The sequence below is a fragment of the Solanum pennellii genome, chromosome 12, assembly GCF_001406875.1.
Source record: "Solanum pennellii chromosome 12, SPENNV200".
Taxonomy (NCBI): Eukaryota; Viridiplantae; Streptophyta; class Magnoliopsida; order Solanales; family Solanaceae; genus Solanum; species Solanum pennellii.
The window spans coordinates 72,916,060-72,928,915 of NC_028648.1; the positions used below are offsets into that span (position 1 = coordinate 72,916,060).

Consider the following 12,856-nt stretch of genomic DNA (forward strand, 5'->3'; position numbering starts at 1 on the left):
ACTGGCAGACATTTAACACTGTTCATTGTCAAGAAGTTAGTCACTGTCACGAAAGTAGTTAGTTAGTTGGGTATTCATCTTTAATTCATTTCACTCATTGATGAGTTGTATAAATACATGGCATATGTACTGGTTCAAGTATTCATGAAATATATTAATCTCTTCTTTCTCTCTTTCTTTACATCTTCTTAATTTATATCTCGGTTATATCCTGTAATAGTTCCATCTTTTTCGAGCTTTCAAGTCCTAGACTAAGTTCTATTGTGGTGATTGAGTGCGATTGTATCAGACACGATTAAGCAAATTTCTTTAATTCAAACTCAATTAATAACCCTAATTTTCTATATAGATAGAATATAATATTGACATTATTTGCAACAATTTTGTGATGCCAAAATAAAACGGGGTGAGGTCTATTATCAACTTCATTACAGCTCAATGGCTGACATAATCAGAGCGTCAACCCTGCTTGGTAAACGAAAGTTAATTCGACCCACGATGACTGACTTGTTCAATCAATATCTGATGGGGATACGATATACATATGCCATTAATCAGCTAAAGTTTTATATATGCAGATGCAGCTCGTAGCTCAATGGATGTTACAACATGCAAGAATACATTAACTTTCAAATATATCACATTGCCCAGAAACCTCTCAACTCTCCTCCCCAAAGAGCTTCTTTCTTTCTGGCTCAAGTAACCATGCATATGATAATCTCTCTCCCCGTTTGCTTTATAGTTGAGCTTGCTAACAGAAGCAGGATTTTTAACAATTAATGGGGAAAAATTCACTCAGACAGCTCTGAACGCTCTCTTTTAGCTGTTTGCATCATTACATGCAAAAATTTGCCAGGTTCACAACTGTAAGGATTAGCAAGTGCAGCATGTGCCAAGAATGGTAGCTTTCTAAGTGATCTTCCACTCATACCCTGAAAGATACACATATTTGTTCATCACAATTATATGCTGCTGCATTTACTTGACTGGAAATAAAGGGCAAATCTTTACCTCACAGGCCTCTGCAGCTTCAAGCAATTGTTTACCAAGATGTGGAAACATTTGAGACTCAGTTGAAACTACTTCACTCATCTTCTCCTTCAAACTAGCATAACTTGGAAGAACAAGGCAACCTCCATCCTGCATATACTCCAGTCATTTGTAAAGAATTGCTAAACAAAGCAATGTGAACCAAAGACCAACAAGTAGTACCTGCGAATTTGACAAAATTCCAGTACGCAATAGCTCTTGCAAGCATGATCGGAGTATCTCATAACGTGCTTGAAGCGTAGGTGGTCCAACATAAGCCTTAATGTCAGCACGATCCACGAAAGCTATATCTGCAATCCCATGAAGGTTACATCTTTTAGAAATAAATTGCAACTCATGTGAATCTGATCAGGAGATGGTGGTAAGCATGTAACTGGCAGAAAATGGAAGTAAAAGGAAAAATGCACCAATTGCACTGTAACATCAGTTTAATTTTCATGAGAATTCCAGATTTTCATCTTCTAGTGTACATTACGGCAGCTTTCAAATGAAGATATTCAATCTAGCAATGCTAAACATGCATTACATATTGTACAGCTGGTACTGGTTTAAAATTTTAATAGCAGAAGAAACCGATGGTAGAAAAATTTGAACATGGCACTTGTGAACAAGATTCAAAAAGGGAGGAACAAACACATGCAAGATCATCCACACATGCTTTTTGAAAAGGAAAAAAGAAAGGATAAAACAACAAAGTGAAGTTGATATTATTATATGAATTCGAATCTGCACACAGTGTTCTCAGACAATTAAAGAAACTCTAGAGTCACCGTGCTTGCAATTCCATTGTCAAAGCAATATATAGCCTTTCGTATTTCAGTATGCATGACTACTTACAGCAGAATACTTGGAGAACTAGACATCTACATTATATTGTTCAAATACTTCAGTTTTGTCGATCAGCCGAGATAGTTCTTAGTCATGACGTGAAACAAGAGTGTAGATGACATCTTGTACCACAATTTGACAAAGGACACTAAACATGCCAAAGTTCTGGGTAGATCAATACTGGATGGTGGCAAAGATCAATAACCGAAACTTACTATAGGAATTTCAGGCCCATATGAAAACCCGAAATATTACCGGAAACTGGACAGTAGGAGCAGGATTGCTAAGAAGGTGTTTCGATTGACTTAAAAATTGGCCAAACCTACTTTTAAGTCAGTTTTGACTTCTGGAAGTCTTTTGGCAAATATAAAAATAACTTCAAATAAGTCAAAAATGACTTAAAATAAGTTATGAAGTATTTGACAAGATTAAAATAACCTCAAATAAGTAAAAAATGAGTTAAAATCAGTGTTGTGGACGGCGAGAGGCGACAAGGGCCTGCCTCGCCACGCGGCGAGGCGAGCGGCGAGGCGCTTGCCTTTTTGAATCAAGGCGCCAATTAATACCAAAAATTAAAAATATTTAATTGTATATTTTATCCAAAATCTTAATAGCAATAACATATTAGCAAATATTCAATTCAAAAACCAATAGTAGATACTAAAATGTCTAAAACTTTAAAGACCAAACAATTCAAAATACAATAACTAAAACTTTAAATGTCTATTCTTCTTCAAAATTATCCAACTCTTGAAGATCAAAATGCTCTACATCATTATATTGCTCTTAATCTTCTTCCTCCTCGTATTCTTCATCAATTAGTGTCCGAGTCCTACTTAAAGATGAACTTGTAAATGTACTTTCTACTCCTTTGCCCTTGTCAAGTGCTCTTGATCTTGAAGAAAGTCCCCTAAGATGTAGATACTCTCGTCCGCTCCAATTGTCGTAGCACAAAGATCATCATCCTCATATACTAGTTCATCATCTTGATCTTCGGGGCATCCAACTAACCGTTCATTTGAATCATCTATGTTATCCAAGTGAATTGGATCAATAAGATCACGAGCATCATAACGACGTTTCAATGTTCTATTGTAATGTACACTAGATCATTTGAGACGCGATAGTGTAAGCCTATTCCTCTTTTTGGAATGAATTGTGCATAAGTTATTGATAATAACTAGTTGATATTGATAATAATATAATATGAAAATTAGGATATAAATTTTTACTTACTTGTTCAAACACACTCCAATTTCGCTCACATCCGAATGAGCTACAAGTTAGGCTTAATACTTTCATGGCAAACTTTTGCAAGTTTGGTGTTTCACTATCAAATAGTGACCAACATTCAACTATAATAAAATAAATTTAAAGGTTAGTGACTATAAATTAGTCAAATAATTTAAGTAAGATCTAAATCAAACCACTTACCCGATGACCTTGTGTCTCTAGCTCTTTAGCCGGACCACAACCAAATAGTCCATCCGCCATTTTGTACTTAGGTTGCTCAGCGACTAGTGCATCTTGTATGGTTGTATCATGGACCAACTTCTCAACACATGCAATATACTCGGTCCACAGAGACTTTGCTAAAGTTCCCTCTTCTTGAGCTTTATAATATAATCATGGGTTCAAAACATGGCCTGCAGCATGTCAGGGCCGATGGAGTTGTTCTGACCACCTTGCATCAATAATTTCATACACTTTCTCATATTGCTTCTTAACTCCACGAAAACCATGTGCAATAGCTTCTTTGGCTCTATCCATTGCTTCATAAATATAACCAATTGGTGGTTTTTTCTCCCCATCCACCAAAGGAAGCACTTTCGTCAAAGGGCCACAAACTATAAGTGCCCGATTAACATCATTCCAAAACTGGACAGGAATAATAAGATTGGCAACTTCTTTCCCCAAAGTTTCCTTTGCAAATTTACTTGAATTCCATTCGGTTGAGAGGACCAAAGTTCTCAAGTTTTTTCTTTGTATGTACATAGCTCTCAAAGTTAAGAATGTCGTTGCAAATCTTGTCTTGGCCGGTTTCACCAAATTTCTTTCTTTGGTGAATTTTCTCATCAAGTTTAACAACAATGGTCTTTGACTAATGTAAGAATGGATTCTGATGGCCTTCTTAAAAACTGTTACAGAAAGATTAAATTGTATTAATTAGTAGCTAATGAATTATTGACTATAAAGAAAGGTAAAGGATAGGTTGATTATCGGAAGCATATGGCTTAACCTTGAATAAGTCACCAAATATCAAGTTGATGCAATGAGCGGCACATGGAGTCCAATAAATGTGTGGGTACGCACCCATCATCATACTTCCCGCTGTGACATTCTCACTAGCATTATCGGTGAAAATTTGTACAACATTTTCCGGTCCAATTCTTTCGATAGTGCTTTCAAATAACTTCTACACTTTTGTGGAATCGGTAGGTTCATTGCTAGCATCAACAGAACCAAGAAATACACTATCGATTGGAGAATTCACCAAAATATTGATCATCATTTTGCCATTTCGTGTCGTCCATTTGTCCATCATAATGGAACATCCAAACTTTGTCCATTGCACTTTATGCTCATCAACAATTTTTTCTACTTTATCCACCTCTTTTTGAAAGTGAGCGACTCTAACTTCATGGAATGTAGGAGGCTTCATTTCGGGGCCATGTTGTCCAACCGCCTTAATAAATTTATCGAATGATTTGTGATTGACGCAATTAAAAGGGAGCCCGACATCATACATCCAAATTGCAAAAGCACTTACCGCACACTCTCTTAGAATTTTCTTTGTTTCATCAATTCCTCCTCCTTTTTCAAAGCCTCCTTTTTGTGTTGATTTCTGTGAAAAATAGAGGTTCAAAGGTCCTTTCATCACATTCCGTGTGGTGGATGAACCTCCACTAGAAGATATCTTTTGAGTTTTGGAGGGAGGCATCATTTCCGCATAATCATCCATTTCATCAAGATCATCAACATCAATATATTCTTCCGGCTACCTCACTTGAAATTTGGGATTATTAGCGATTTTGTTGTGCATATAAGCCCTTATTTCTTCTCTAATCTCCGACGGACAAGCGGCACATTGTTTAACATTCTTGAAATCACCCACTAAATGTTGCTTGTGTCGAGTTATTCCACCATTAAAAGTACTCCCACAAAAGTTACAATTAACCGAATCTTTCGTCGCTCCTTGAGTGTCATAATTTCATCCAATGTCCCCCTTTTTGCTAGCATCCGCCATTGGTTATTGAATTCAATTAATTCACTGTTTAGGAATATTGGAATAAATAATTAGGAAACTGGAAAGATTCTTTTTTTAATTGACTGCCAATAATTTTAAAAAAAAAAACATACAAAGCAGTAAACACTGCTTAGACAAGAAAAACAAAACTGAGAAAAAATTTGACGAACAGAAAAAAATTGAAGAACAGAGAAAAACGATATACCTCGCAGGCCGCAGCAGCAGAGAGTCGCAAGGGGACAACTGAGAAGACAGTCGCGAGGGAGAACTGGAGAACGGAATCGCGAGGCAGAACTGGAGAAGTCTGTCGCGACTGAGAAGAGAGCGAGGGAGAACTTGAGAAGTCTGTCGCGAGGGAGAAGGCAGTGAGGGAGAAGAGAGTCACGATGGAGAAGCCGAGAAGAGGTCAATCGCGAGGCAGAAGAGGTCAATTATTTTTAATTCTATCGCGAGGGAGAAGGCAGTAAGTTTGACTTTTTTTATTTTTGACTTAAAATCAATTATTTTTAAGCCAGTCCAAATGGGCTCTAATTCAACTCCCTGATTTATCCTATCAATTTGGGTGACTAAAGAATTTTCCTAGCAGAGAGTAATCACACCAGTCTGCATCAAAACGTAATGAAGGTCGTCACTATCAAAGGTGTGCAACATGTCGAGTGTTCCGATTAGCTTGGGTTGGCACTTCAGTGCTGTCATCAAGGCTCTAAGACATACTTTTTTCTCGCCAATGAATGTAATCCTAAGAAGGCAACACTAAATAATTGATATTTCAGATTATCATAATTATTTATCAATTCTATCCTACATATTGTTATTCATACTTATAATTATTAGTCTTTGGACATCATGTATTGTAAAAAAAATTCATTTACACCTTTTTTCATTAAAGCTCACATTTTATTTGCGCTTTTCATCTAAAGCCCAACAAACCTTAAGAGTTTTTTTGAATTTTCCATCTTCAATAAAACTAACGTAATGTATAAAATTAGAGAGGAGACAATTATTTATTTTCAAAAATCATACTACCTCTCTTCCAATTTATGTATCATACTTTTTCTTTTTAGTATGCGTCGAAAAACATAGCATACTTCTTTCAATTGTAGTTATTGTTCTCCCTCCTTTTCGTCGTGTAGTACTACTACTTCCCTTTTCGCACTACTTTATTTGTGTTATTGCTCTCATATTTGTATTCCCTTTCTCAAACTGGTTGGCAAACTTTTTTTAAACCGGAGGTCTACTGGAAATAACCTCTCTATATATGATGTTACCCTCCCTAGACCCCACTTGTAAAATCACACTAAGTATGTTATTTTTTAAACTCTATGTTCAATCAAACACACACAACTACATACTCTATATAATCTTACAACTGGAGTTTGGGGAGTGCGGGGTGTACACAAACCTTACCCCTACCTTTGTGGGTTAGAGATGTTGATAAACCATCGGCATGCTTAGTCAAACACCATCATATAAATTGAGACCCAGGAAGTAGAACAAAAAGGATACTCCCTTTGACTTGGCACGGAGTTTAAGAAACAAAGACTTTAAACTTGTAGTCAGTGATAGATGTTTGTCTGGCTATAAATCATTTCTCTAAGGATAAAATGAGTATTTTCAAATTAAACTGTTACTAACAGTGTGTTTGGTTGGGTTGCTTAAGAGTTTCTACAAATATTTTCTAAATCAACTTATTTTCCTCTAATTTAAAGAATATGACTTACCTCCAAAAAGCAGTGTTGTGAAAAGCGCGCTTAAAGCGCGCTTCAAAGCGAGGCGACCCTTGTGCGCTTTTTTATCTTGAGGCGAGGCGATCTGAAAAAAGCTCTCGCTTCAGATGAAGAAGCGAGAAGCGACCCTAAGGCAAAAGCGCAATAAAGCGCGCTTTTTATAAAAAAAAGCGACAATTAAGGTTTTTTTAAAAAAATTAGGTTTTTTTTTAAAAAAAATCTGAAATATAATCTTCTCTCTCCTCACGACTCTTTCCCTTCTTTTCTCGTCGCGGCTCTTCTTTCACAATACTTCTTTCCCTTCTTTCTCTCCTGACGATCTCGACTGAGGCTGCCTCTCTCTTCAACCTCAACCGCGACTGCATGTAACTTTTTGTTCATCTCTTTTTTAGCTAATGTTTATTAGTTCATCTCTATGAGTTTCTTTTCTCCTGAAATATACAATTTTCGCCTGTGCTTCATCTCTTCATCTCTCTGAGTTTTGACTACTCTAGTTTTTTCTTCTTCTTCTTCTCTTCTTTTCTTCATNATTATTTTTATACTAAATGTCGCTTTTTAAAAAAAAAAAAGCGCGCGCTTCGCTTCACGCTTCTCGCTTCTGTGAAGCAAGCCCTCGTCGCTTTTTTCCGCTTCTCGCTTCCCAAAACACTGCCAAAAAGTAAGAAAAACATTTTTCAGAACTCTTTTTAAATCGCACACCTGAAATTCTCATTTTAGGACTTAATTCATGTCTCCTAACCTCAATGCGAGACTCACATCCCGAGTCCTAGGTAGGATCGAGTTAGGATTGGATCATGTGTTTGGTGGTGGGTCTTGAGTGAAGATTCAAGGTCAAATGCTAGATTGAATGTTGGGGCCAAGACTCGATTTCAAAGTTAGTGATTGGTTCAAGAGTCGAGTTAGGTCTCAGGTCGAGTCTCGAGGTTAGGTCTCATGTTGGGTGTCGAGGTTATCTAAGGTTGGCCCAGTCTAGAATCCTAATCCCAAGTTAGGTGTCGAGATTGGGTCAACTATCAAAGGCAAGTCTCGATCATATGTCAGGATCAGCACCTGAAGCAGTCATCGGGGTAAGTGTTGCGGTCATGTCCTGATTTGGGAGTAGAGTCTTGGATCGAGAGTCGAGGTTGAGTGTCAAGATAGGGTAAGTTTGAGTCTCAAGTTGTGTGTCGAGATTGGCTCTCGTTGAGGAATTCGAGTCTTAGGTCGGGTGTCTAAGTCGGATTCTGATCCAAAATTCACATCTCTAATTGAGTGTCATGATTGGGCATTGGATTAGGCATCGAGGTTGAGTGTTGGGGTCATGTCCGAATTCAAAAGGCAGGTCTTTGGCCAAGTCTCGAGTTTAATGTCGGGTCTTGAGTTGGGTAACATGGATGGATCTTGCGTTAGATATTGAATCCTAGTTTGAAAATTGGATCCTAGTTTTGGTGTCGGACCTCAAGTCGGATATTCGGGATTGGGCCTCAAGGTCAAATTTTAAATAAACTGTTGGGAGGCTAAAGAGTTTAGGTGGAATCGGACCATGACCGAATATGTGGAGTGCAAATTAATTGAGGTGACGTATGAGGTAGGCTTGGAAATGAGGCTTGACACACAAAATGTACAAGAGGGATACAATCAAGTATCTTGGGTCTATAGTTCGGGAGAGTGGGGACATCAATGGTGACATCACACATTGTACTGGTGCAGCATGAATGAGCTGGAGTCTTTCCTCCGAGGTCTTGTGTTATAAAGAGGTACATCAAAACTCAAATATTTTTCTATAGTGGTGGTTTGACTGACATTGTTGTATGGGGCTGAGTGTTTGCTAGTCAAAAACTCTCAAGTTCAAAAGATGCATGTTACGGAGATGTGCATGTTGAGGTCGATGTGAGGTCATACTGGGAGCAATAAGATTAGAAATGAAGAAATCAGACATAAGGTGGGAATGGCCTTCATAATGGCCAAGATGAGGGAAATGAAATTAAGATGGTTTGGATATGTGAAGAGATGTATAGACACCAAGGTGAGGATGTGCGAGAGGTTGGTTATAGAGGGAATGAAGAGAGGCACAGGTAGCCCGAATAAGTATTGGAAAGAGGTGATAAGACATGATATGACGCAGCTTCAGCTATCAAGAGATATGACCCTAGATAGGAGGGTGTGGAGGGCACATATTAGGGTAGAAGGTAGTGTAGCGAAGTCTTGCTTAGGCTGCGGGTATTGGCGATGGTACTAGTGGTATTATGGTAGTTTTATCATAGTTTAATATTGTAGATTTTATTCATTAATGAGAAAAGACAGAAAGTCACCACTCATGTTATCTAGGATTTGCAAAAAGACACCTTAACTTTGCAACTGTCCTATTACACCACTAAACAATTTTGAAAATATATTATTATACCATTTTTCGATCAGCCCCAAGTTTTAAGAAGCAAGTGTTTCACACACCAATCATTACATGACACATGTTAATTTAATTTAAAATGTATTTTTTTATCTTAAGTTTTTCCTTTACCTTTTTTTTAAAACTTTATTTCTCTCTTACTTTTTGACTTTTAATTTTGATTTATCTTAAATTTCACTTCATCTCCCACCTCCCACTTTCAAGTGATTCATTCCTCCACTATCTTTTTTTTCTTCACCTCCTACACCCCATGTCAAATTGAACCCTACTCCCATTTTTTTATTTTGTTTTTCTTCTTCTGGTCAAATTCTTTATAGAATTCATATTATTTTTTTAGACTTTATCGAATTATTAATAGCAAAATTAATTATTTTTCTAAGAAAATTTAGAAGGTATCATAAACTACTCATTTTCATACAAGATTCAAAATTAGAAATGATAATTTTAAAAGAATCAATTAATTCCCGAAAATTGAAAAACTTAATTGAAATCGGATAAAAAGAAACTATATGATACTTCCTGATCATCATGAAATCTAACGAGTTTATCAAATTGTTCGAAATTTAAGAAAATATTTAGATAAAATTTTAGAATTAAAGAGAGTAAAATTAATAGTAATAAAAAAGGAAGGTGAAGTTGTGGTAAAAATGATGACATTGAAAGTAAGAAGCTTTAATGGATGGACATGAGAATGGATTTTTGAAGAAGAAGAAAGAAGAAAGAAGAAAAGAGAAAGAAAAAATAAAAAGTAAAAAAAATTAAAATAACAAGAAAAATAAGAAAATATATTTTATAATAAAGTACTTATAAAAAATAAAATTATATTATTTATTATAGGTTGTTTACTCTCTTTGAGAGAGTGCACACCACTCTCTATGTCAGGTGGACAAAAAATGATTTAATTATATCTATTCAAAATAGTTTAGTGGGGTAATAGGACGGTTACAAAGTTAAGGTGTCTTTTTGAAAATTCTGGACAACTTAAGTGTTGACTTTATGTCTTTTCTCTTTATTAATCAATCCTAGTATGTAGTTTATGGTGTTTCGATTACACATGATTTCATTTTATTTTGGCTCCTCTCGGGTAGACTTTTGCATTGTTTCCTTGTCATTTGCTATATTTTCTTAATTGACTCCTTCATCAGTATACCAGGATATGTTGCACTAGAGCTAAGGGTCTTTTAAAAACAAGTAGGGTTGAGCATAATATGGTTAAAACCAAAAAAAACGACCGAACCGATTTTTTTCAAATTTCAATTTCAGTTTTTCGGTTATTTCGGTCGGTTTCGGTTTTGATTTTCAAAATTTTAGTTTTTCGGTTTGATTTTTGGTTTTTAGCTTTAAAAATTCGGTTAACCAAAAAACCAAAATTATATGTACATATTCTTTATCCCATTACCAGCAGGCCCAATTACAATTTATAGTTGATAGCCCACAAGTCCACAACCTTAATTAAAATTCTCAGCCCATACCCAAGCCAATTCCAATCAAAATTCAGCAAGCCCTAAATTGATTGCCCTAAGTCCTAACATCAGATTCAGTGGTTGTCCCTCATCTCTCAACATATGTCGCAAGCCCGCAAATCTTATCTCTCAACTCTCGTAACTCGTAACTTGTAAGTCGGAGGCTCATAGTAGACTAGTAGCTCCAGTGAGACAGACACAAGTTGCAAAGACCAAGTAGTAGGGACTCATCCTAGAGACTACTCTTTGTTTGAGATCTTTGTAGACCAATTTAGTTGCTTTGAGTTTCCTCTAGAAGAAGTAATTTATTCTATTTCTATACATACATATTTTGGCAGTGATTATCTCACAAACAGTGGTTCTTATGGTTTCTATATGAGCAATGTGAGTGTTCTTTTACTGTGAGAAGAAGTTCATAGCTAATCTTTCTAAATGAGCCTTTAATGATTTTGGAGCATATATTGACCTTTATAATTCCCGTTTGTCATAAAGTTGGCAAAATGTGTTTTGAGACAAGAAGACATCCATTAGTTGTCTGTTGGTAAATTTGGAGACATAAACATGGCAAAGATAGTTCATTTTGGTTCATAGTACACATTCTTAATGTTTACTTCCTAAATTAATTTTAAGACTCTACAACATCATTTTAGCCTTTGTGCAGAACGTTTAGTTTCTACAACATCAAGTGTTTGTTACTTTTTGTACTGTCTTGTGGTGTTTAGAAAACAAGTACTAAAGCCAACATGTCTGAAATAAATTTGGTTAGACAACAAGTACTAAAGTCCACAGACGACTTTTAATTAAATTTGGTTAAACCGGAAACCAAACCGAAATAAACCGAACCGAAATTATAATAACCTAACCAAACCGAATTTTTTTCAGTTTGGTTTGGTTTCACATTATGTCAAACCGAGAATCGAAAAACCGAACCAAAATTTAGAAAACCAAACCAAACCGACCGAACGCGCAGCCCTAAAAACAAGTTTTTTATCTTCATGAGGTAGCGATAAGGTTCTCGTATATTCTACCCTCCCCACACCTCACTTGTGGGATTTCATCAGGTATGATGTCGAGGTCGGGTTACCGTTTGAATGTCGAGTTCTAGATCAAGAGTCAAGGTCAAGTCCTAGGTCGGCTCTCGAGGTACGATCCTTGATTGTTCACTAGAGTTGTGTCCTGATTAGGGTGTTAGGGTCCGGGTCGTATCCCAGGTCGGGAGTCGAGATCAGGTCAAAGATTGGCTGTTGAGTTGGGTCCCGAATCAATTATTGAGGTTGATTTTTGGATGAAACTATTTTCCTAAAAAGTATTTTCTTTTCTATAGCCAAAAATAAAGATATTTTATAAAAAAAATGTTTTCATTTATCAAATGAATATTGAGAAATATTTTTTACTCACCAACCAAACATGACAATAAATTAGAAACCAACTTGTTTTCCAAGAAGACATTTTAAGAAAATAGCCAAATGCCCCCCAACCTGTAATCAGATTCTCAACTACACACTTATATTTCACGAAGTCCTATTGCCCCGTTAGACTACTTTAAAGCAGAATATGTACACCACTCTAAGACTAGACAACCATATTCTTAACATGTAGTGATGCACACGCGCTGTCAGCTACCAAATACCATGTATATCAAAGAAAAAAAGATAAGGTAATTCACGTTCTTCATCATCATTTTCACTCTTCACACTTCTCTATAGTCTTCAGACATGTTTTCTCACAGTAAACTCCCTTTAATCTTTAATCTCTCTCCACCCCATTCCTCCCTAGTCACCCCCATCCCCCACCTTCTATAACCCACAAATCAAATCTCAATCCAAGACCCATATCAGCACTTATCATCCCTCCTTCGGGTCAAAGAAACCAACAATATTCTTCATCAAACAATAATAAAGACTAAAGATAAGATTTGAAGGTTAATGAATTTTACTGGATCAACGAGATTAATGAAGATTTGATTTTTCCAACCATATGAGTAATAGTTTTCATGATTATTTGGTGATTTTGATAGCGTTTGCAATGTTAATAGTTGTGGGTAATGGTGGGGTATATTTTATTCTGCTTTTAAAGAGTCCAAGGGGGTATAGGACCCACATGAAATATAAGTGTGAGTTGAAAATTCAGTTATAGATTTGGGGGGGGGGGGGGG

At 36.3% G+C, this 12,856-nt stretch overlaps 1 protein-coding gene across 1 annotated transcript in view; it reads right to left on the reverse strand.

Moving 5' to 3' along the window:
• Positions 1 to 389: 389 nt before the first annotated feature.
• Positions 390 to 12,856, reverse strand: part of LOC107007632 (pachytene checkpoint protein 2 homolog) — a 38,096-nt gene continuing 25,629 nt past the window's right edge. The window contains exons 12-14 of the mRNA XM_015206322.2: positions 1,213 to 1,340; positions 1,012 to 1,140; positions 390 to 932 (exon numbers count right to left, since the gene is read on the reverse strand). Coding sequence (XP_015061808.1) covers positions 792 to 932; positions 1,012 to 1,140; positions 1,213 to 1,340 — 398 coding nt within the window. The 3' untranslated portion in view covers positions 390 to 791. The remainder of the gene's footprint in view (positions 933 to 1,011; positions 1,141 to 1,212; positions 1,341 to 12,856) is intronic.